The sequence below is a fragment of the Alligator mississippiensis genome, chromosome 2, assembly GCF_030867095.1.
Source record: "Alligator mississippiensis isolate rAllMis1 chromosome 2, rAllMis1, whole genome shotgun sequence".
Lineage (NCBI taxonomy): Eukaryota > Metazoa > Chordata > Crocodylia > Alligatoridae > Alligator > Alligator mississippiensis.
This window is the reverse complement of record NC_081825.1, coordinates 65,569,994-65,595,789: the sequence shown is the minus strand read 5'-3', so window position 1 is coordinate 65,595,789 and position 25,796 is coordinate 65,569,994. Positions and strand designations below refer to the sequence as shown.

Here is a 25,796-nt window from a genome sequence, read left to right as displayed (position 1 = left end):
CGATCTACCTCTCTGGAGGAGTGTCCTTGCTGGGCGAAAGCCTTTTTAAGATTGGTGAGGTGGCAATCCCGGGTGTTCTCTTCAGTACAGATGCGGTGGTATCTGAGGGCTTGGCTGTATATCACAGCTTTTTTGGTGTGTTTCGGGTGATTGCTGGTTTTGTGCAGATATGTGTGTTGGTCTGTGGGTTTCTTGTATACTGTGGTCTGTATTTTACCCTTCTGGATACTGATCATTGTGTCTAAAAAGGGGATGTTGGTGCTGGAGTATTCTAAAGAAAATCGGATGGAGGGATGGTGACTGTTGAATTTCTGGTGGAACTCAATTAGAGATTCCTGGTTCTCACTCCAAATGATGAAGATGTCATCGATATATCGTAAGTACAGCAAGGGTTTGATGGTGCAGTTCTTGAGGAAGTCTTCTTCCAGGTGGCTCATAAAAAGGTTGGCATACTGTGGGGCCATTTTAGTGCCCATAGCTGTTCCCATCGTCTGGAGGAAGTGTTATTAAAAGTGAAATTGTTGTGTGTGAGGGTGAAGTGTATAAGCTCAGTGATATCTTTGGGTCTGTATTCTGGGTTGTAATCTTGTTCCTGTAGATATGTAAGGCAGGCATGGATGCCATCCTGGTGTGGGATGTTGGTGTACAGGCTGGTAACGTCCATGGTGGCTAGGAGTGTGTTGCTGGGAAGGTGGTCTATGTTTTTAAGTTTCCGTAGCAAGTCTGTGGTGTCTTGGACAAAACTTCCTCTGTGGGTGACAAGCGGCTTTAGGATGGATTCAACAAAACCTGATGTTAGTCCTACATTTGAAAACAAATGCCTACAGTAAGGACCTCAGTTTTAGATCAAACTCAAAAACACCACCTGACACGGGTGAGTACTGAGGCCCCTAGTGACTCAAAGGTTAGAACTACCCACTGATGGGAAACCTTTGATATATTTCACTGATGGGAAACTTCTAAGTACTGCTGACCAGGTCCAACGCTGCTTACTTCAAGATGTAACAAGGTCACAGATCAGTGTATAGATGCAGACTCAAGAATATGAAATGCCAATCTCCTTTCTGAAGAAGTCCAGAATATCCACCCTGCCTCTCCAAAAAGAAGCAAAACAGAATCAAAATTCCAGAAAAAAAATATACAAAAGAAAAAAAATTGAAAGCTGTAGATATTGAGCTATCTGTCCCAAAATGAGGATGCAGTGCTTGTTGCATTTCAACTTAAGGGCTTAGTTCACTAAGAAAGTAGACATGATAATCCCCCCCCCCCCCCCCAAAAAAAAACAACAAAAAAAACCCCCACACACCAAAAACCTCCCAAAACACTCAATTTGGAATCAAGAGCTGCTTTTTCTCTTGTAGGGTTCTACTAGGCCCTCATTTGTATTCTGCTATCTATACATATTAACATATCCCTTCCTAAAAAAGAAAATTTAATTAATAAAACTGGGTCTGAGGTAAAGGAAAGGATTAGCAATCACTATTCTGGAGTTCTACTATTGGCCTTGACACAATGCACTGGGAAAACCATTTCTTTGCATATTGAAAAAGAAGGGATAGAGGACAATTTGCAGGGGATATGACAATTAAGTTCATGAGGTCACTAATCACAAGCTATAACCAAAACTAAAAAAATTAGAAAAACGAAGTAAAAAGGAGCTGCTATTTTTTTTTGCACAAATATTGTTTTACTTGAAACAATAGACAGTGTTCAAGTGTAAGATCAGTACTTCAATATCATGTTGGGTGCCACATTACTCCAGAAATGAAGATTCCATTAGTCCATCTAATATGGATAGTAAATCTACAAACAATGTTTATTCTATTTTGATTCCAATATAATTTCTTCCAAAGCATTCTTTGCTTAAACTCAATATTCATATCCAGACAGTGCACGCAGTATTTAGTTTGGTATAACCATTTTAAATAAACTACTGTTGAACATTTTTGGCTCCAAGGACAGACAATGTGGTACTTCACTGACAAATCTTGAAGACTTAAAGACTTTCCCATCTTATTTCCCAAATCCCAACAACTCCAAAAGTCTCCCTTAAACAAGCCAAACTAATGTTTCAAGTTCAAAATACAAAAAATATGAATTATGTTTTATAAAATGTAAAAAGCTAGTCAGAAGTACATGTTTAGGTATTTATATCACTGAAAAATGGGATATAGCAGCAGGAACTCAAATATAATAGAGACTATTAACAATAAATACAAGAAATATTAGTGCAAAGGTTGCAATAGAAGAATTTCTTGAATAAAATGGGAATATAAACAGACATTCTATTTTTACAAAAACAGTCCTAGCTCTGTATACAATCTGTTCTATAAATGCAACTATTTTGATGAAATGTTTATTTGCACATAATTGGTATTAGAAAGTGTGCTTTACTGAGTTGGTTCACTCTTCTCTTGACAGGCCTACTTTACAGGAAAATCTGAAAAAACAAGATTTCAAGCATTAGATATTTCTTAGTATGCCCAAAACTACTTTACAGAAACAACTGTCCCAGAATACCCAATACAGAAAGATGCTACATCCACACAGTTTGCAGATGCTATTTCCTTTCATTGTAAAGAAGCAGCATAAAAACTGAAAATTAGTTGTTTCTATGTGCATCAAGGTATTACTAAAGATATTGATAGCTTTCATAAAGCATGCGATAGTAAGCAAAGAGTAAATACGTTGCATACTATAATGAAAAGTGTGGGAGCTTATCTTAATGCGTCAATTTACCTATAGTGGAGCAAGAAATTGGCTGTGCATTGCTATTGCCTGTTGAAGTTTCTCCTCTTTGGCTCTTCTACAGTGGAAAAGCTGAAAACAAGACACACAAAGGAGAGAGTAGTTACTAGCTTTGAAAAGAACTATTGTTTGCCACATCCTTATCTTGTGTTCTACATAACTAAATACCCTTTTTAAAGAAAACCTTGGGTATTTGATGGGCTTGAAAGGGATTGAAATGCAGTCCCTTTCAATCCAAGTAAGCCAGTCAGCTTCTCATAATTGAGAAAAAGGCTCCTGCAGTAAAAGGCATTGTTAACATATTACTAATTGTATTCCTTCCATATTCATTACTATTCCCTATTCCTTCCATATTCCATATTCATTACTATTCCCTTCCTTTTCCATATCCCTCTGACAAGGTATTTAGAAGAATTCACAGATTCTTTGGAATCTGACATGACTGCGCCATCAGCGCTTCAGCTGTATCCTCAAACTTGAAACCTCTGGGCTGTCAACCGTGAGACTTGGTGCCCATGCACTGCTGCTACTAGTGTGCTTTTGGCAAACCAGGGGCAAGAACAGCATACATTCTTTACTCTTCATTATTCTCTAGATAGACACCCTTAGTCTGTTTTATCTAACTGATTTGGCCATGGGTGGGCATGACATGCAGCGCAGGTCACAGACTAACTGGAGTGGGTGCTGGATCTGGCATACATAGTAGAGGGAGTGGTCTGAGCCCAGGGTAGCAGGGAGGAAGGATGTCCTGGACTGGCCCTATGTGGATGCTGTATGAAAAAAGGACGTGCTTGGGGGTCAACTCAAGATCCAGGACCAGTACCAGGGGCAGATGTCCACAGGCCATTATTTGACACCCCTGAAACAGAATAAGGGGATTAGGAAAAAAATCTTCCATTTTATTTACATTTCAATTTTATTTAATTTTCCTATTTCTTCCTCCCTTTCTTATATTTGCCCAGATGGTTCTCTTACATAATAAAGAAAGGAAGAAAGAACCATATTTTTTGGGAGAAATGGCTCTTGCTGAAGAAAAGGATGGAAGGGAATATGGATGTTTTTATGTAATCCTAGAATGCATCAATTGAGATATTTCTAGTAGAGGCATGAAAGTGTTAACCCCCTTGCACAAGGTCATGGTAAAGCCTTGTCTGAAGTTCAATGTACAATTCCTGTCACTCACACTCAAGAAAGATGAATTCAAACTGGAACTAGGGCAGAAAAAGGCTACTAAAATAAGGAGAACAGCGAGTTTATCCTCTGAGAAAATTCTAAAATAGCTTTGCTTGTTTCTTATAGTGAAACAAAGGCAGAGAAAGGATACAACAGCTTTCTGTAATACAGTGGGAAGTAAGCACCAGGAGGTAATGACCCATTAAAAATAGAAGCACAAATGTTGGCACATGAACAAATGGGAATATAGAGGTCATGAATAAGTTTAGGTTGGAAATTAGGTTTCTAACTACCACAGGAGTGAAGTTCTGAAACAATCTTTCGTTAGGAGCAGTGGGGGCAAAGAGCCTAACTGTTTTTAAAATGCAGCTTGATAAACTAATCAAAATTATATAGTATAGCTGTCTGCAATAGCAGAGACTCTTACTCAGTAGTCTCTTCCTGAAGAGGTGTGCATTTTAACAGGTCTGCTATTTAAAATTACTGTGGAGTGCTTGAAACCACTATTGTGAACAAAACTTTTACCTTGCAGGAGGCTGCAGAATCTAGCATTCTAAACCAATGGACTGCTCCTAAACCATGTTTTAAAGGAATCTAGTTTTATAGCACATTGCACATGCAATTCATTAATGTTTTAGAGTAGAATGCATACTGTTCTCTTTTCCATGAAAATGCTTAGAAAGTCATCTATTTCTGTTTTGCCTTCCAAAAAGTCTTCAGCAATAGTGTCAGACTCCTCTTCTGCTTCATGAGCTGCTACTTTCAGTCTGGCTTGCAAAGCACTTGGACTACAACTCTGAGAAAGAAAATAGTTTTCCCATTAATGTTAAGTGTTCACTGAAAACTGTGTTTCTATCACACAAAGTAAAAAGAATGTACAAACACAGATTAATGCATGTAGTATCAAGATTGCCAAGCCATGTTGAAAGCTTGCTACCTACAACAATCAGTGAGTTTAAGTTAATTGGAAATTAGAGGGGCATTCTAAAGGACTGAAAGAGTTGTTTTGTAGAGTTGCAACTCAGGTCTCGATTCTGTGGCTGGATTTGAGCACACCTCCCCATGCAACTGCACAAAGCCTAATGACTTCAATGACACTGCTTAAGTAGGAGTAAGTCACAGGCTCCGATTTATTCTAACAAAAGGAAATGAGGTTAGCATTTAAATCAATCTGTAACTGTAACTGAGATTCATTATTTAGATTTTAAAGAAAGGCATTCAAGCGATTCTCCAACTTGCACAACCCCAGTTTAGGCACAGTGGAAAGGGGGAGTGGTGATCTGTGTACAGAAGCAACTTTCTGCTCTTCTGCCGCTATAGCCTTCGCTTAAGTTAGAGCTGCAGGGAAGTGACTAATTTATATTGCTTGAAACAACAGGCTTACTACCTCTCTGATTTGTTACCACTTCGTTCTTTCCATCACACAAGCAAACTGTTTCTCAAAGTGTCTACTTTCTCTAGCCATGTGAGAATCAATTTACCTTGGCCATGCAAACAATAGAAGATCAGAATTTGCTATTCTAGTTTAAAAGAAAGAGAGGACATTTTACTTGCATACTCTTAAGTTTCACTGACATTAAATACAAAAACAGCTGAACGTTATAGTCTAGTACAGCATGAAATAGGAGAGATTAGGGGACATATTTTGGGCATTCTGAAGTTAAAAGATACTGTATCTTGACTGTTGTGATTATACAGTAAGTATATAATCAAATTTAAAAAAAAGGAAAAACCATACCCTCATCTTGCACAACACTGAGAAGTCTGTATGATAGTGTTGCTCTTAAATGCATGATTTAGGAAATGTACTTGGAAATAACTTTTATAAATAACTTTAATGGTGACTTTTCTGTCTTTACTTAAGTCTGTGCAAGGCTTGACAACTTTTGTACTGATGAAATAATTAAACTAGGCTGGCAAAGCATGAGGTTTAAAGGCTGGATTAATGGTTTGACCATTTTTATCAGCTAATTCTATAAAAGTGAAAGATTTGGTTATAGCCTTATCTGGCTGCAACTGTGTACAAGACTGGTTCAGTTTTTGTCCTGTGACTCTCCAATGACTGCCAAAAAGGTGAAACTGTCAGAAACGGTTCCCAATGAATCCCATCCAATACCTTCCAGGCTTATTCCTACTGTATTACTACATGTGAAATAGGAGTACAGTTGTAGTACGGTCTTCTTTGGCCAGACAGATTTTACACTGAAGTGCTAAATAGTACAGAAATCTTACGTGGCTTCAATTTACTTCCAAACATATAGAGATTAATATACAAGTGGAACTTAGCCAGAAGAATATTCTTCATGGACAAAAAAGTATAATAAAAACTAGTGTTGGTGAAGTTATTAAAAATATCAAATTTAAAAGATTATATACCTCACTAAGCTCATGTTGCCTTTGCATCTTCTTCTCAAACGTGGCTTTCAGCTGTGTAAGCTGTTCATACTAGGGGAAAAAGATATTTTTTAAAAACCAAGAGGAGTACAGCTCTTTTTCCAGAAAAAGAGAAATTATTTTATTTCACTCACTTTATCCAGCACTGCTTGCCTTTTTGCTTCCAAGCTGGGCTCCAATAATAAGTTTTTCTCTGTAAAACAAGTCTGTTATTTACTTAAAATAAACATAGATACACAAACAGTTCTCGTAAAACACAACCATATTTACAGAAGTGGTTCAAGCCTTACTTGCTAGTTCTTCAATGCTTTTCACCAACTCATCCTTATCAGTAAGGACTTGCTTCAGCTGGGGTAGATTCACAAACTGTTCCAGCAATATATCCTCTTGTTCATTCATATCTGTCAACTGTGATATACTGCATTCAAAAATAAGAAAAATATGCTTATACAGGAGGCCAAGCATCCTATAAAAAAGGACAATACCTACCATGTCTCAAAGATAAAATCTAGCTTTATTCTGGATTTCTCTCTCAACAGCAAAGAAGTCACACCGTTCATTTTCTGTTTCTTTTCTGCACTGCAGCTTTACCATTTGCACTGGAAGGGCTCTAAAAGGCTGCTGGATCTGAATGTCTTTACTTACAGTCCTTACTAGCTTAAAGTTCTTGGATGTGTCATTTAGTTTAGATGCAACACAATTTGAGAAATGTAGCTATTATGATGCTGAAAAATTCTGATTCCTTAGCTGAGGAAGTGAAGTTAGTAAGTCAAAGATCAATCTGGTTATCTTGAAAAGCTCAGACTTGTTGGTAATATTGTTTCTTTGAAACAAAACTGATTATATAAAACATCCTGCAAATCTCGTGATTAAACTCCATGTGCAATGTGCACAGCTTCTGACAAGTCCTTAAATAAAAGGATTCTTTGCATCCAGAGAAACACAGAAATGAATGTTCCTCCTCCTAAGTTTGGGAAAGAACAAGGAAAGAAATACTTGCTTTCTACAAAAAATAGCTTCTGATCAATCAAATATAGCAATGGAGGGTAAAATCGGAACAAAAAGGTGAAATAACTTTGCGACTGAAACCTATTTGAACTAAGGAGTTTAGTTCTTCCAAATGCAAGTAACCGGCCTGAGAAACTGTCTCAAAGATCAGACTATTTGACCCTTCAGTATTTAAATATCTATGCAGTATGCATTAAATGCTTGCTGTAAAACACTTTTTGTTTTAACAAACATGAAACTTCACAAACATAATAATCTGTATGCATCTTGAACAGCACCAAGCAGCCTTAACACAAAATATGCATCAGCTTTCTCTTTTTCCTTGAACAGTTACACTCCTGGGGTGGGTAATGAAGTGCTCAGTGATGCAGAGGATATAGCAAAACATTCTGTCTGAAAAATGAAAAACATCTGAATTTACCCACAGTTCCCACTATGTTTCTCTACTGAAAAGAATCTGAGCAAGAAAAATTGAGCTCTGGAAAGATTATAGTATAGCCAGCAGAAACCATGCAAATCACAGCAAATGAGTACTTTTCTCCTAATGAAACTTGTTTGATGACATCATAGAAATAACAAAATACTTTGATTCAAGCTATAATTGCCATGAGATCTTTTTCCCTTCTCTCTCCCCAAGACTGTACCTTAGTTCTGAGAGTTCTGGAAATGTATCAGGGACATCAGGCATCTTGTAACTGAACCCATTCTGGCCAACCTGAACAGAAATTTTAAAATATTACTAACTCTTTGACAAGAATATTTATCTACTAATCTGTCAAGTCTTGCTTTGGCAAAAGAAAAAAAAAACAGACTCTTGTGACAACACTCACTTATCTTCACTCAGCCACCATGACAAAAGTGAGTGGGATGCTTGGAGTGGCATAGGACTTGGGAGGAATCAAACAAACAAGAAAGAAGTTACTTTTCTCTAATGTCCATTGGATCAACCTCAGTACCCAACTCCAGGGAAGAGACAAGGTCAATACCTCAGAAGAATAAGAAGCAGGGAATACAGCATGCTGGCCATGCCTTCTGAAAGCAGCCTTTGCAAAATGCTGCTTTCATTTCAAACTTAATGATATGAAAAAGGGTGACTATCCATTCATTTATTTAATCTTATTTCTGTTGAACTTTCTACAGCTGTGTCTGCCCATTAATCTTTATTGGAGGTGGAGCTTCTATACCTCAGGAGGCATACATTTTCATCATGGTGTGGGTTTAAGAATAGAACACTGAAGATGCTTTTCAAGCTCTCTGGAGTGGGCATATGAAGCACCCTTTAGAGCATGTAAAAAATGATTTTCATTTTTGTGAGGCCATCAAGAGAAGCTTCTTGACCCAAATGAAGAAAGAAAAAAAAAAATAGGCAATAAACACCCTAAACATGCAATGGAGAGAAGACTTCACCTGAAAAACCCGGTATGAAACAATGTACAGTTTGGCTTTAAAACTGACGGAACAGCCACTAAACAGTTCAGAGGCTATTCCTACATGGCTCAAAAGGAACATGTGAAGGTATTAATACACAGCTAAAGAAAGCGAAGTCTCTCTGCTTTGGCTTTAGTTTGATTTAAGAAGCTCTTGCCATGGCCAGAATGACTGCCTTCTCTTGTTGCTGCCAGCAAAGCAAATGAGTGAAGTCGCCCATCCTGCCCCTTTGAGTTCTATGTGAAATTCTGACTTAGCCACCTTATCCAAAATTAAGACTAGCTCTGAAGGCTGCAGCAGTAAACAGCTTGAATAGCAAACCTCACCACATGCACAAACCTGCAGTAATCCTTCTGTTGTTGGAACAGGTAAAGGCAGATCAGCAATCAAGCCATACGAGGGAGCAGCAGATTTGTCTGTAGCGTAACTTGAAGGAACTGATTCAGCAACTGGCACAGAAGCTATAGATCTATTTGTATCTTGTGGTGGGTATGGAGGAAGAAATGGAAAACCCTGAGGAGCATAAGGAGGCATTCCAGCTGGTTTACTGTAAAGGCTAAAAAAAACTGCCATAAGCAACTAAAATACTTGTTGTTCACTTACAATATTTACAATAATTTACAAAAAGCCTGAGGTTACTAGAGTACATACAAGATACATTTTTTGGCTTTTAAAGTAGTTCACAAATATTAGTTGTGAAATAAGGACACACAAATGATAAATTTCGCTAATTTACTTTACATTGTACTGATAGTCATACAATGGCATGCATTATTAGGAAATAGCTATCTACATACTGATACACAGCTGAAATGTTTTGCATGTGTTTGTGACAGCCAACTGAAGTGTAAATTCAGGTCTATACTTCTCTCAAAATGTGAGAATATCTGTTTAAACTCCGTTTCCAAATCAGGTCCTTAAAACAGACCTGTGCTGTCCGTGAAAGTCTGCTTATGCTACAAAAAAAACCATTGGAAAGAAGTGCAAAATTACTCCTGAAATGTCAATTTTTTAAACCATAACTGCAGCATGTTCAACTACATCCATCCCTAAAACCACTTGCCTGCAACAAGCAATTTCTGCAGCATGAACAACACTGTAGTATCTTTACATATTTAATCCAATTATCCCTTAGAAGCAAGCTGCCTTCTAGCCTGGGAGATTAAAGTCTTGAGGTCATCAACAGGGCATCAAGCAAGACATGCAATGCTCACATGGATCATGACCTGAGGCTAATTCAAGACTTTTATTTGCTAGATGTACACATTAATCATTCCTCAAAAGTACAAAAGCACTAACATTAAACTACCATGCTGATATAGTAAGGGTGAAGTAAACAGGCCCTAAACTGAGCAGTTTAAAATTTGTCCTGAATTATCAGATATGTGCACATTTAAATTTGCTTAATTTACACTTGTTTGCCTATATAGCTGCAACACTTGTTTTGTTCCTTTACATCTCATTTCATCTTTGGACTTCTCAGTTTCTTGAAAACAAGTACCTGAGAATCACTTATCCAGGTTTTCTATAAATTTGAAAAACAAAAAAGAGGGTAATCTGACCTCTCAACTTCTTTAGGAATTCTTGTTACTTCTATGAATACTTACTATGGAAATGATGTTGGGCTAGGAGCCAAAACTGGAGGATTCTTCCAAAACTCATCCAACAAACTTTGAATAATTTTTCCAAGGTCAGAGTGCATTGTGAACTGGTAGAAAAACAAATTATATTTAGCACTCCTAAAGTACTGAAGGACCTTAATACAATAATTATTTTCTTTTTAATTCAACATCATAAAAATATGCCAAAACATGGAACTGTAACTCATGTATATCTTTCCTCTTATGTGCAGGAATATATATATGCAACTAGAAATCTGTGTATACCTTCACTTGTAGATGGCCCTCTTCTAACAAGGATGGAAAGATGACTACATAATCCTAATCTTACAGGGGTATAGGTTATAGCCGTGTTTGTCTGAGGGCATAGGCAGACAAAGAACCTTCTCTGTGTAATCCTAATGTTTAATGTTATCTCAATTCTTTCAAATTATTTGTAAATTAAATTATTCACAAGAACTGTTGTGAATTACAAAACTGGATATATTATTTGAAAGTAACAAGAAGTGACAGACAGTTTCCTAGGATAAATTTACCTTTAAATGAATTGTGCATGTCTGTGTGTGTTTGGGGGGGGGGGGGGGAAGGGGTGGAAGGGCAGTCACTAGAATGCATAGCTGTGATGGCAGTGAAAACAAATGAAACATGTAAATAGGGAATGTTTAGTAGAGCTAGCATCTTTAAGGTCTGCACTGTGTTGTATCCATCAATAAATCAAGAAAAGTTATTTAATTTTAGATTACAGCAATATCACAATAATGTAGGAAAATGTATTAACTCCAATTTATTAAATGCTACCCATTTTTAAGCACACGAGAAAAATATTTGAATTGCTTCATCTTATACTAGTGTCACTGGGACAATTTAGTGAATTATACAGTAATACTGTAACTGCACATGCTGCTCAATTTGTGATGAGTATTGAAAGAATCAGAGTACTGCATGCATAAAGTTTATCGGGTAATATTAGGATCATATGAAGTTATACATTATACCTACATTGCTTATTAATGGACATGACACATATACTCCTTGCTTGTCCATTAAGTGATGTCTTATCGGTGGGAAAACACTGATCACTGGTTTTTCCTGAGGAAACTGAGGTGGAAGCAAGCTACAAAACAAAAATACTTCATCACTGCTGCCATTTCTTATGGTCTAAGGTAAGCTTATCTTAACAGAAACATGTTACCTTGCAGAGAAATTTCATAATTAAGCACACTACCTTGCATATATGTGCATGATTGTTCTCAGGAAGTAATGAGGCATACACAAAGATCAGTTATTGCACTTGTGAAAACTGAAAATCAGTTATTGCATTTGTGAAAACTGAAAGCTGAATAGTTCTTTCAGGGCAGGTTATTATAAACATCAGGAAAAAAGCTGGTGATTTCTCTTCATAAAGAGAACGTTAATATTCTCTCTCATGGAAGAGAGTAGTTGGTCTGAAAAAAGAAAAAGTGGTTGGAATAACAATTAAGTGACTGTGCCTATCAATGCAGCTGAGAAGGCTGTAATACTTCTAAGATGTTTTACAATATACAAACTTAAAGGAAGAGGATGATGTCTTGGGAACAGCAGGAAAAAATAAAAACAAAACCCAACCAACCAAAAACAGCCCAAAATGACCACGCGAACTATCAAATGCCTGGGCCTTAAAATAATAATTAAAAAAAAAAAATCAGCAAATACTTGTGACCAGAAAGCATTAGGGTCTGCAAAAAAACCCCAAACAACAACAAAACAAAGGATCAGAAGAAACATTCAGAGAAACATGGTATTAAATTCTATATACACTATGGGGTCAATGAGATAGTAATTTTGTATGACTGATATGTTTTTGAAGGTACCAGTTAGTTAAAGAAGAAGAAACAAGTAAAGAAAATTAAATAATGGTACCCACAATTAAAAACATGCTGTTTATGTTGCCTAGAATTTTGCTGCAAAACCTGGCTGCTTAGGAACTGATAATGAAAACCTTTACACACCTCAAGTTCTATACTTAGGTAGTTTCATTGAAATTTCCCTGGGAAAAGTTAAGCAGGATCCACGCCTTAAGCTTATGAACATTATCATCTGCAAGGATGATTTTAAGTTCTCAATTAGGTCTTCTACTACTCACATGTTAATATTAATTGTGAGGTTCTTTATAGTGAATGGCAACCGATATTCCACATCTTTCTGTATTTCAGCTATGCTGTTAAGGAAAAGACACAATTAGCATCCTATTAATGTAGTTAAAACAACATTAGTGCCGAGAAGCTTAAAGGCATTAATTTAGACATTTGCTTATTTTCCTACTGGACTTATAAAAAGAATAGAAAATAAAATCCTGAAATCGCTTAACGTGATTAGAATGCTGATCTAGATAATAAAAGTCAAAAGGGGGGTGGAGGGGAACATTTTCAGCTGCATGACCACAGGCAATCCATAAGTGCACCAGAAAAATCCAGAGTTCACACAGTGTACTAATAAGAACATAAGACATGCCATACTAGGTCAGACTGATGGTCCATCTAGCCCAGCATCTTCCCTCCCATATTTGCCAATATTGGAGATAAAAACACGGAACCTGGTATCTGTAGAATTATCCACCCAATACACTCCCTGGTATCCACCATTACTGGTTTAGAGATGCCAGAGGAAACAGCTCCAACCATTCTGTTCAACAGCCATTAAGTGATTTATCATCCATTATTTTATCAAGTCCCTTTCTGAACCTGGCTAGACTATCTGCCTCCACCATCTCCTGTAGCAATGAATTTCACAAGTTAACTACGTGTATAAAAAGGTACTTTCTCTTGTTAGTTTTAAAGCTGTCACCTACTAATTTCAGTGAGTGCCCCCTAGTTCTAGTTTTCTGGGACTTGCCAAAAAGAGTTCCCTGTTCACTTGGTTCACACCCTTCATTTTTAGACCTCTATCATATCCTCCCTCAGCCTATTCCTTTCCAAACTGAAGAGACTTGGCCTTTTTAGTTTCACCTGGTATACTCCATGCCCTTGATTATTTCAGATTCCCTTCTCTGGACCTGTTCTAATTCTATGACATCCTTTTTGAGATGTGGGGATCAGCACTGCACACAGAATTCAAGTAGGCACGCTCTGGATTAGTATAGTGGTGCAATGATGTTCTCTATATTGTTTTCAATTCCCTAAAAACAACTTACGTGCAAACCTAAAAGTGTATAATTTGCTGAAATGCCTAACACAGACAACAAATTGGGACGGGCATAATTCTTTACATCAAGGGTTGGTAAATTTTTGCCCCTGTAGATATGCTGGAGGACAGGGCTAGGATTCAGAGAGATCACAACAAATTGGAGGACTGGACGGAAAAAAAAAATCTCATGAAGTTCAACAAGGAGAACTGCAAAGTCCTGTACGTAGGATGGAACAATCCGATGGGGACCGAATGGATATGCAGCAGCTCTGCAGAAAAGGACTTGGGGGTTACAGTAGACAATAAGCTGAACACGAGCCAACAGTGTGCCCATGTTGCAAATGAGGCTAACGGCATACTGGGCTGCATTAGTAGGAGTGTTGCAAGCAAACTGAAGTGATTCCTCCCCTCTATTTGGCACTGGTGAGGCCACATCTCATAGATTTCATATTTCATAGATTTCATAGACATTAGGGCTGGAAGGGACCTCGGAAGATCATCGAGTCCAGCCCCCTGCCCAAAGGGCAGGAAGTCAGCTGGGGTCATAGGATCCCAGCAAGATAAGCATCCAGTTTCATCTTGAAGGTGTTCAATGAAGGCGCTTGAACCACCTCCGGTGGCAGGCTGTTCCAGACCTTGGGGGCTCGGACAGTAAAGAAATTCTTCCTTATGTCCAGCCTGAAACGATCTTGAAGTAGTTTGTGACCATTTGACCTCATCATCCCTTGGGGCGCTCTGGTGAACAAATGTTCCCCCAGATACTGGTGGTCACCCCTGATAAACTTGTAGGTGGCCATCAGATCACCCCTGAGCCTGCGCTTTTCCAGGCTAAAGAGCCCCAGGGCTCTCAGCCTGTCATCATAGGGTCTGCTTCCCTGACCTCTGATCATGCGCGTGGCTCTTCTCTGGACTCTCTCAAGCTTCTCCACATCCTTTTTGAATTGTGGAGCCCAAAACTGGACACAGTATTCCAGCTGTGGCCTCACTAAGGCCGAGTACAGGGGGAGAATGACGTCCCGGGATTTGCTTGAGAAGTATCTATGGATGCAAGCCAGTGTTTTGGTCACTTTACTAGCCGCAGCATCGCATTGCAGGCTCATGTTCATCTTGTGGTCAATGATGACCCCCAAGTCTCTTTCTTCCATAGTGCTAACCAACATAGTACTGCCGAGCCTATAAGGATGCTGCGGGTTTTTTTCCCCCAAGGTGGAGAACCTTGCATTTATCGGCGTTGAACACCATCAGATTCTCGTCCGCCCACTTGCTGAGCCTGTCCAGGTCAGCCTGGATCACCCGCCTGTCTTCTGGTGTGGATGCTTTGCCCCAAAGTTTGGTGTCATCGGCGAACTTGGCCAGTCCGCTTCTGACTCCAGTGTCCACATCATTAATGAAGATGTTGAACAGTATGGGTCCAAGGACAGAGCCTTGGGGGACACCACTGGTCACAGGACACCACGATAAGTGACTTCCATCAATTACTACCCTCTGGGTCTGACCCCGGAGCCAATTTTCCAGCCAGTGGATCGTAGAGGACCCAAGGCAACAATTGGCCAGTTTCTCCAAGAGACGATCATGGGACACCAAATCGAAGACTTTTTTGAAGTCAAGATATATGACATCAATCTCTTCTCCCTTGTCCAGGTGATAGGTCACCTGGTCGTAGAAGGAAATGAGATTGGTCAAGCAAGATCTACCCGCAAGAAACCCGTGCTGGCTATCCCTTAGGATGTTGGCGTTGGCCAGTCCGTTAAGGATGGCCTCTTTAATAAACTTTTCTAAGATCTTCCCCGGGACAGAAGTCAGGCTGATGGGCCTATAGTTAGCCGGATCCACTTTCCTCCCTTTCTTGAAGATAGGCACCACATTGGCCTTCTTCCAGTCTTCAGGCACTACACCAGAGCGCCAAGAGTTTTCAAAGATCCGTGCTAGAGGCTGGGCTATGATGCTCGCCAGCTCCTTGAGTACCCTGGGGTGAAGATTGTCAGGGCCGGCTGACTTGAAGGTATCCAGCTTCTCAAGATGTTCCTTCAGAAAGTCAGCATTAATGGAGGGCAGGGGATCACCCTCACCCGGACTTCCTGGCCCTGTAGTGGGCATGGGCATCCCATGGGGCTGTTGAAAGACTGATGCAAAGTACCTATTTAAGTACCTATCTGGAGTACTATGTTCAGTTTTGGGCCCCTCCCTACAGAAAGGATGTGGACAAATTGGAGAGTCCAGTAGAGGGCAATGAAAATAGTTAGGGGCCTGGGGTACATGACTTATGAAGAGAGGGTGAGGGAACTGGGAGCATTTAGTCTGTAGAAGAGAAGACAGAGGAGATTTAATAGTAATCTTCAACTACCTGAAAGGAGGTTCCGAAGAAGATGGGGCTAGACTGTTCTCAGTGGCGGCAGATGACAGAACAAGGAGCAACGGTCTCAAGGGAAGTTGAGGTTAGTTATTAGGAAGAACTTTCTCACTAGAGATAGGAAAGCACTGGAACAGTTTACCCAGAGAGGCTGTGGAATCTCCAATCTTGGAGGTTTTTAAGACCTGGCAAAGGCTTGGCTGAGATGATATAGTTGGAGCTGGTCCTGCTTTGAGCAGGGTTTGGACTAGATGATCTGAAATTCCTTGCAATCCTAATTTTCTATGATTCTATGAAATTAGTCTACTCTGCAGTTAAGTAGGTCTTTTCCTTGTAAAGCATCACAGTCTACAAGTGTAATGCTACTGGACTGCAACATAATATTTTTCACTGCCATAAGATAGTACTGTTGGGGACAGTTCTATCTTACAGTGACTAAAATAACTGTGCCTAAACGCATGTTTAAACAGACTCGGGTGTAAACTGTGCCCAGTCAGCAGGGAGCCAGACCCCCACCTGCTGCCTAGTCACATGGCTCCATTTTTTGGGCACACTTGTATCCCAGAGAGCCCTATGCTGACTGATGTTGTGACCTGGGGCCCAGGCCCCTGCTAGGCTGCTGCTAGCCCAGGGCTGCTTCGCCATGGCTTGAACTGCTATTGTCCTGGGCATACATGTAGATACTGTGCCCAGGAGCCGTTAACTCTGGTGCAAATTGCAACAGAGTTGGTTGTGCCATACTAATTGAAAGTGTAAATGCACTCACTGAGTAGTAGCCCCTAGGGACCAAGCCTGCTCATTGTTCTGCACCCTGTCGATCCAGTACAGACTTTACTTTTGCTTTTGCCTGGTAAGCAGCAGAAACTATTCTTACTGTATTTCTCACATACAATGTGGACCCCAATTTCCAGCAGCTGTTTTTGGGAAAAAGAAAGGTACGTGTTGTGCTTGAGAAAGTATGGGTAGTTGTACTCCAGTTAACTCAGTAATTTTCATGCAGGGTACTGTGGTCCCCTGGGGTGCCTTGAGATCTTTGAGACTGCCATTCAATATTAGCACTGTTAGGTGTGCAGACATCGATACATGATAAACCCAGGTATTTCAAATTGGAATCCACACAGTCAAACATTTCTGCTGCAAAGAATTCACACTACAACAAGCCAGAAATTTGCTCTATTATTCTTCTGTAGTCAAAAAAAAATGAGTAAAAGCTAAGAGATGGTATTTTCCAAGGAATGCCCTGAGAACCAATTTGTTAACTGCAGATACATGTGAATGTGGATGAGCTGTCAAAAGCCTGCTATATTACAAACCTTGAGATGGATGAAAACTAGTCAGGTTCAGGGGCTGAAACAGAAGCCTCCCAATTGATTATTAAAAAGCCTTAAAAATGATGGGTGCAGGAGTGATGTTGTAGCTGTGACCTAGTAAAGAATGTCTTGCATTCAAAAACTTGCCTAACTCTGATATACAGCTGATCCAATAAAAGATTCTTGCCTCTTCAAAATAATGTTTTGAAGCTGATGAGTACTACAGCTGCAACAAGATTGGGTATGTAGCATTGATTATATTCAGTTGTATGAATGCAAACACTGCATAAGGGCAAGAGTACACTCAATCTCCCACTCACAGGCCAGATTCACCTCATGTAGCTGTATTATTTGGCCCACGGGTCTAAAAATTTGGTGGTGGGGGAGCTGTGACAACATTCATTGCCACTCTCATGTTGCCAAATTTCCCATGAGGCTGGGGAGGCACAGGGCCTGATCCAGGCATGTGGGGTCAGGTGGAGGGGCCTGCTGACTAGCCCCACACCACTCATCCAGCCAGTGGGACTGAAAGGTCAAACACCACTAGGTATGGACATAACCCTTTTTAACCTCAAGGCTATGCATTTTAAAGGACATGGATGTAAACATAAAGTTACATAACTGCAAAGACAATCTCTGTGCACTAAACAGATTCATGGATGCCTTTACTTAAACACCAAGGCACGCAGACCGAGACAAGATTTAGATGAGTTTGAAATTGTGATCTATTAATTGCTAACTTCAATTTACTGATTTTTTTTTCATTAATTTGTCAAAAATTAGTTGTGTACCGATATACTGATCCATATTGTATCGGTACTGATTGAATGAATATTGACACAATCAGCTTTTTTGGCTGATGTGGCTGATAATGTCACTCATGAACAACGTGTACCCCCGGAAGCTGGGGAGGAATGGCGACTGCCCGCAAGTGGTGGCAGCAAGCAGGGAGCTCCTGCAGGCAGCCAAAGTGGTGGCGGTGGCAGGAGTGGCGACCACCTGCAGATACCACCGGCAGTGTCAGCAGTGGCCTGCGGTGATCGGCAACCACCCGCAGACACCGCCAATGGTTGGTGGCTGGGGGGGGAGGGGTGGCAAGCGGCAACCACCCGCGAACGCCACTGGCAGCATCGGCAGCGATTCTTGCAAGGGGGTGCACCACCAATCTCAGGGGGTGCACGTCCAATGACGTCACTGATAAATGCTGTGTGCATGTACACAGCTAGAAGCGCAGCCTGCCAGGGTGGAGAGCAGCATCCAGCCGAAAAGTCGGTTGGGGGGGAAGGGGGGGGTGGGAAACGGGCATGGCAGGTGCAGATCAAGGCCCCCGCAGTGAGGGAGGGAGTGGGGCTGGAGCTGGGGCCAGCACTGCCCAGCCAGGGAAGGGCAGGGGACAGAGCTGGTAGCCTGTCCAGTACGCATGGAGCGGGGGGGGGGGGGGGGTGGCGGCGGCGGCTCCGGCCACTCTGCGCACCCTTGGGAGCAGTGGGGGGCATGTGACCCCCAAATCTGTGCATGGGATGAGGGCGGGCTGCTGCTGCAGGCCAGAGATGTTTCAGTCTTATTCCAGTGGCTATGCTCAGGCTGGGCAGGGCAAGCGGTGGCACTGGGATGGGGCATTACAGGGGGACTGGAGCCACCCCAAAATTCAACGTAGCATCTCTTTCCAGCACCACCGCCACCACCACCCGCCGCCTGGCCTAAGTGCAGCTGCTGGGAAGAGACAGAAGTAACCCCAGCCCCGAGCAGGCAGCAGCAGGCCATCCTCACCCTGTGTACAGATCCAGGGGGGCACACGCCCACCATGCCTCCTCCAAGGGTACATGCAGCAACAGGAGCTGTTGCTCATCTCCAGATGAGCGCAGCCCCAGCTCCAGCTCCAGCCCCATTTCTTCCCTCACCGTGAGGGCATCAATCTGATCCCCACCCCACACCTCCTTCCCCCAACAGACTTACCAGCCTGACGACGCTCTCCAAACTGCCAGGCTGCATATCAATAATCGGTATCGGCTGCTATGGTTGGTCAATAATGGGCCACTGGTATTGGTCCAAAAAATCTTTATCAGTGCACCCCATCAAAATTAATTTTTTTTACAATATATGAATAATTTTTTCTACCTCTTTATTTACAAATAGAGAGCTAGTAACGAGCTAGCTGCAGAAAGACAATCATTCGAGACCAGCTTTGTTATGTAGATACTAACAACGTTTACTCATTTCATCCATGGACAGTGACAACATGGACACTGAAGAACAGTTTCCAACTAGAAGCCAGATTTAAAACATTTCTTGCTTTGTAAAGGTTTTAATTAGTATTCATAGGAGATTACAAGTCTTACAGCATTAAACCACCACAACTGAAATTTTTGTTATCCCTTTCACCCATTCTAATCAGTTTCTCAAGCACCAATACAACATTTCAATATTCAGATTAAATAGTTCTGTTATTTGTACAGTAAAGACAAGATCAATCTTGCAGAAAATAATAATTAGTCTTTTTCTAACGGTATTAAAATGATTTAACACACAAAACTTATACCTACACTGTTCAAGATGCTCCTTTTTGTAATTAATATGATGCACACTGGAAGGCCACTATTTCATGATGTTAAATCTTACAATATAAGTAGTAGCTGTTAAACCTTTGCTGCTTTCTCAAACTTTGCATCCCTTTAATTCTCATTAAGAGGAAGCAAAAAATTCACTTTCATTTCATCAATTCAACTCACCTTTGAACCTTCCTATCACTGGTTCTCCATCTTCTTTCAAACATACGCTTCTTACCAACTTCTGATCTCTGCAAAATACCAGTCTTCCTGTATCAAGTTTGTGTTCCTTCTGCTCTGCCAACATTTCCAGCTGTGTCTGCACGTTCATTAGTTTCTCCTATAGTCACATGCATCAATCAATCATAGGAATCAAACCTCACTGATCTCATCTTCGAAGCTCCTAAACTCCACATACAGTCAAGGTCTACTCTGTTCTGCTGTTTAGGTAGAATCAAGTTGACTTGCACAGAAATGATGCTGGGCCACTAGCTCTGCTATAGTTTAAGCTGAGTCTAGGTTACTGTGTATGAGTCAATTTTGCTAAGTGCATTAAAATCTGTATGCTTACTTGAATTAACAACTGCTGACCTTCAGGGAGCTCTGGAATAGGAGTACTGGTCCAGGTAAACCCTGTTTGAACTAAGGACTTCTGAGATGCAGCCTACCTAAATAAGTCATGAATTACATCAATTTTTTCAGTTCTTATGACTATGAATATTGATGTCACAGAGGCACATGCACACTTTTGGGTTCAAACTTGGAGTTGTTTGATCAAGAAATGTTTCAGATAGTTCCATGCAGGATGGAACTGGTTTCAATATCCAAGATGCTCTGAAACTGACAGGCATAGTGAGATGGTCTTGCAAATTCCTTGACAGGGACTGGATACACTTTTGGAAAGGGAAGGAAGAAGTCGAGATGATCCACCATGATGCCTGTGATGACAGAACCTTCTTCCCTGCAAAGTTTTACGCCACCTATACTGAAATGACTAAGGCTTCTGCTGCCACCTGACAGGTGTGTGTAGACATATGCACCTTTCTGCCTAGTCTTCCCAAGGAGCTCTTTGTTCACTGCTGACACAGCTGATAAATCGGAGCCACGTGAACTTGCTAAAAACTATGTCAGTGTGCAGGCATATTGGTAGGTCTCCTATCACAGCTGCTGCTTGTTGACAGAAGCCCACAAGCATATTTAAGGCTTTTTCTTTTTTTCCCTTAGTTCATTTTCACTCAACAAAGCTGATTCATTTCACCAAGACATCTCATACCTCTCAATCCTCCTATGCTGTGTAGGGCTTTATAAATAAACTCTTTTCACCAACACTCGTTGATGCAAGTGAAGTATGGAGACCAGGGCTCTCCTCTATCCTCCTTTGCTTTTTCTACCTGGTTACCTGTTGTCCTTGCATGGTCCCTCCAGCTGTGTTCCAAGCAAAAGGCCAGAAGGCAGGCAAAACAGTTAATGACTGGCAGATGGGGGAAGCCTCCTTGTGCTCAACAATCATTAATTCCCTCACCAAACTCCTTCCAATACTTCTGCTTCCTAAAGAAGCAAGGGAAATTTACTACCTAAAAGCTTAGCAAGTACAGAGTTAAACTTAGTTGATTCAGCAATGCTTTGTATATCTTTCACCCAAATATCAGATGCTGTATTACAGAACTGATTTCTGGTTTTCAGAGGCTTAAGATACACACCCTAATATTCAACTAATTCTTCACTCTTTTGAGCCTCAACCCCTCCTCAAGACACCACAGCATTCTGATGTCTGCATCAGGGAGGTTAAACATCTGCCCATGGAGCTTCTTGGCTGGATTTGGCCCACGGGGCTGGTTGCTGAAGCTCCCTGTGGCAGAAGTGTTAACTCCTGTGGCTGCTGGAACTGCTGTTTCAGTGTGTCTGGAACTTGGGGAGTTAACACTACTCACCTACCCTACCACCCGCCATTGCCCACTGCCAAAATTGGCAGTTTTAGTCATCGCGTAAAATCAATGGCAAAAGAAATGGCAGGGGGAGGAGGGCAAGCAGAAGTGGCATTAATTCCTGGGGTTCCACAGCTGTGCTGAGACAGCAGCTCTGGCAGCTGTAGGGATTAACTCTGCTGTTCACGGGTCATCTGCCTATGGGAAGTCCTGTGAATCTGGATCCAGCCCAAACGACTTTGACACTCCTACTCTCCAGGACAAGGAATCCAGCAGTGATGCAGCATGTAATTACTGGAAATATTCTCATTAAGGCACAAGCTGCATTAAGAGCAGTCTTAGCAAATAGGGGTGGCTATGCCTTACCTATATAATCATCTACTTCCAGGAGAGCACATAAAGCAACAACAAACTCTCCCTGTGACTGAAGAAGGGCATTTGTACCCAAAAGCTTGCAAACAACAATTTTTTTCCAGCTATTTAGTTGCTCTAATAAAAGCTATCACATTTACCCAAAGAACTTTATCTGCCTAGGGGTTATTGCAGGGGTTATCTGCTAGGGGTTATTGCAGGGCCCTTGGCACGGCTTTATGAGCACTCATGGTGCTTGGGCCAGGTGCCAGATGACAGGATGATAGCCAATGTGGTCCCCATCTTTAAGAAAGGGAGGAGGGAGGACCCGGGCAACTATAGGCCCATCAGTCTTACCTCAATCCTGGGGAAACTCTTTGAGAAGATCATCAAGGAGCACATCTGTGATGGGCCGGCATCAGGGGTGATGGTGAGGGGCAACCAGCACTGTTTCATTAGGGGCAGGTCATGTCAGACCAACCTGATTGCCTTTTTCGATCAGTTAACAAAAGCATTGGATGCAGGTGTCGCTGTGGATGTAGTCTTTCTGGACTTCAGCAAGGCCTTCGACACTGTCTCTCACCTCATCCTTGTTAAAAAACTAGGTGACTGTGGCATCGATGCCTACACGGTCAGATGGATTGCTAATTGGCTGAGGGGTCATACTCAGAGGGTGGTGGTGGACGGGTCATATTCGACCTGGGGGGAAGTGGGCAGCGGAGTCCCCCAGGGCTCGGTCCTTGGGCCCACGCTGTTCAATTTCTTTATCAGCGATTTGGACGACGGGGTGAAAAGCAACCTGTTCAAATTCACTGATGATACCAAAATCTGGGGTGAGGTGGGCACACTAGTAGGGAGGGAAAGACTGCAGAAAGACCTGGATAGGTTGCAAGGGCGGGCAGACAAAAACAGGATGCGTTTCAATACGGACAAGTGCAGGGTGCTGCACTTGGGCAGTAGTAACTGGCAGCACACTTATAAGATGGGAAACTCCCTTCTTGAGAGCACGGAGGCAGAAAGGGATCTTGGAGTCATCACTGACTCCAAGATGAACATGGGCTGACAATGTGAGGTCACGGTCGGCAGGGCTAACCGGACCCTATCATGCATCCACAGGTGCATCTCAAGTAGAGCCAAGGAGGTGATCCTCCCCCTCTACGTGACACTGGTCAGGCCACAGCTGGAGTACTGTGTCCAGTTCTGGGCACCCCACTTCAAGAGGGATGTGGACAACATTGAGAGGGTCCAGAGGAGGGCTACCCGCATGATCCGGGGACAGCAGGGCAGACCCTACAATGAGAGGCTACGGGACCTGAACCTGTTCAGCCTTCACAAGAGAAGGCTGAGGGAGGACCTTGTGACCGTCTATAAACTCACTAGGGGGGACCAGAAGGGTTTGGGGGAGACCTTGTTTCCCCCAGCGCCCCCCGGGATAACAAGAAATAATGGCCACAAGTTGTTGGAGAGTAGGTTCAGATTAGACATCTGTAGGAACTACTTCACAGTTAGGGCGGCTAGGATCTGGAACCAACTTCCAAGGCAAGTGGTGCTGGCTCCTACTCTGGGGGTCTTTAAGAAGCGGCTCAATGCCTACATGGCTGGGGTCATTTGAGCCCAGTTTCTCTCCTGCCCAGGCAGAGGGTCAGAATTGAAGATCTGCAAGGTCCCTTCCGACCCTACTTCTATGATTCTATGCCTACGTCCTTAGACCAACACAACTACAACGAAAATCCCTACTTCTGCTACCTAACACAAACTTCCCCAAAGTGACCGGATATCTATTGGCATTCTTTGATTTCTGTCTTAAGACTTCTCTCCAAAACATAACATGCACTTCCTCCACCCTACAATGCACTGTCTTCTTTCCTACCAGGCTGCTACAAAACCCTGGTGCCAAAGTAGACTGTTTTTCTGTTACTTCCACAATCCATATAAATCAGCACAGAAAAAAAAAAAAAGAGAGAGATGATCCATTTAAGTGCAGGCATTCACCTCTTCATAGTGCAAGTTGCTACAGTCTGCCTGGGACCACTTAAAAGCTAACTACAGTGGATGTCCTTCACTGCAAGAAAGATGAGTTGTTATCTAGGGTTAAAAGAGCACTAAAGACAGAAACTGGGTTTTAACTCAGGTTAACCACTCAAGGTCAACCTCAGGCCCACTTAGTTGAAACAAGCAAATGAACCAAGCTAAAACCCAGTTATTGGACTCCCTTGCTATTTAACCTGAGTTTAGCCAAAGCAAGTTAGAAATGCACCATTTTTCTTCTCTCTAAAGCACAGACCTATGCAGTAAATGGCATAAAAGGGAATATTTCTCTAACCATTACTCATGACTGCTTATTATAGAATAATATTGTTGCAACACATTTGCAGAACATTCCTAGTGCCTTTCACCAGCTTTTGGCGTCAGAATCAGGGGAGTGAAGGGTATACCCCAGATCTACCCAGGAACCATGATGCTTTACTTCAGTATTTACACCTCAGGAAACCAGGATGTGCTCAACGTTCTAGAATCCAGTGATTGTGAAATAACAAATTCTGGAGAGAAAAATCACACGCAGTTTGCCTACTTGCATCCATATTCCCTTTCCCCTAATTTTGTCCTTATATTAGGAGTTCCTCAAATCAGGGCCTGTTCCCCCCGGGTGCTTGGGAAAGCCTAGCATTTAGCAGGTCAGGCTTTAGACAAACAAAAATACTCGTGACCCTGGGAAATACTGAGGACGCCACAGCTCAAAACACAAGGAACTGCTTTTCAGAACTCTGCAACCTTTTTAAACTCCATCTTGCTCCTTCCTCTATAACTGGTGAAAAGGGAGCAGGGTTTTCTTTTCCCATTGCTACTGGGAGTGATGGAAAAGGTAAAACAGGGCAGAAAACACCCCTCAGTTACACATGTATGCAGCCCAATAACTAGCACCTGACTACAGCACATTTTTCCAAGCTTGTCTTGACTTGAAAACAACAAACGATGGAAAACCCACTGCTAAATTCTTGGTAGTTTGCTCATCAGGGTTGAAAGGCACCTCAGAAAGTCAGATCTAGTCCAAACCCTTGCTCAAAGCAGGACCATCCCCAACTAGATCATCCCAGCGAAGGCTTTGTCGAGCCAGGCCTTAAAGACCTCCAAGGACGGGGAGCCCGCCACCTCCGTGGGTAACCTGTCCCAGTGTTTCACCACCCTCCTAGTGAGAAAGTGTTCCCTCATATCCAACTTAAACCTCCCTTGCTGCAACTTAGAATTGCAGACAATATATAAAGTGAGGGCTGGAAGGGGCCTAAGGAGGCCTGCTCCAAGCCAGACCATCCCTACGGGACCATTGCCCAATGAACTATAACACAGACTCCTAATAAATGAACTTGCCTACACGCACCGCCACACGCACCTGCCCAGGCACTGCACACACCCGTGTGCCCGCACGTATGTACACGGCCGCCCTCCTCCCGGGCCTGACAGGGAGCCCGCTGGGCCCGCATTCCGCCCCGCCCCCCAGCCGCCCCAACCCCGGCACTGACGCGGAGTGCGCGCTGCGCAGGGACTCGATCTGCCGCTGCTTCTGCTGCTGGAGGCTGGTGAGGGCCGGCAGCGCGGCGGGGGCGGCGGCCGGGGCCGGGGCGCCGCCGCCCTTGGCCACCGGGAACAGCCAGTTCATCCTGCCCGGCCCCGGTGCGGCTTCCACCCGGGAACGCAGCGCCCGTCCTACGTCAGCACGCCATACACCCGCGCCTTACGTCATCACCATGCGCCCGGCGCGGCTCGGTGTAGGGAGGGTGGGGGGG

The 25,796-nt window shown here is 42.3% G+C and overlaps 1 protein-coding gene across 4 annotated transcripts; it reads right to left on the bottom strand.

Moving 5' to 3' along the window:
- Positions 1–1,786: 1,786 nt before the first annotated feature.
- VPS37A (VPS37A subunit of ESCRT-I) lies at positions 1,787–25,717 on the bottom strand. Of its 4 annotated transcripts, XM_019481283.2 has the most exons (13): positions 25,533–25,622; positions 19,922–20,078; positions 12,493–12,567; positions 11,370–11,484; positions 10,359–10,459; positions 9,091–9,307; positions 7,968–8,038; positions 6,606–6,733; positions 6,450–6,508; positions 6,298–6,366; positions 4,574–4,717; positions 2,740–2,820; positions 1,787–2,440 (listed from the first exon to the last, which is right to left on the bottom strand). In XM_019481283.2, the coding sequence occupies exons 2-12, from the start codon at positions 19,963–19,965 to the stop codon at positions 2,740–2,742; spliced, it is 1,104 nt and encodes a 367-aa protein (XP_019336828.1). In that variant the 5' UTR covers positions 19,966–20,078; positions 25,533–25,622; the 3' UTR covers positions 1,787–2,440. The 4 variants fall into 4 exon arrangements, with proteins under 4 accessions (XP_019336828.1, XP_006262590.1, XP_019336830.1 ...); XM_006262528.4 differs by lacking the exon at positions 19,922–20,078 and having other exon boundaries at positions 25,533–25,717; XM_019481285.2 differs by lacking the exons at positions 4,574–4,717; positions 19,922–20,078 and having other exon boundaries at positions 25,533–25,716.
- Between the last annotated feature and the right edge of the window lie 79 nt (positions 25,718–25,796).

Excerpts from the sequence above, each read along its gene's own strand:
- VPS37A (XM_006262528.4), bottom strand. The coding sequence starts at position 25,669 with ATGAACTGGCTGTTCCCGGTGGCCAAGGGCGGCGGCGCCCCGGCCCCG. Across the intron at positions 10,460-11,369 it reads CATGTCCATTAATAAGCAAT|TTCACAATGCACTCTGACCT; the intron begins GTAGGTATAATG and ends TTTTTCTACCAG. Across the intron at positions 9,308-10,358 it reads AGCCCAACATCATTTCCATA|CCTTTACAGTAAACCAGCTG; the intron begins GTAAGTATTCAT and ends AGTTTTTTTTAG.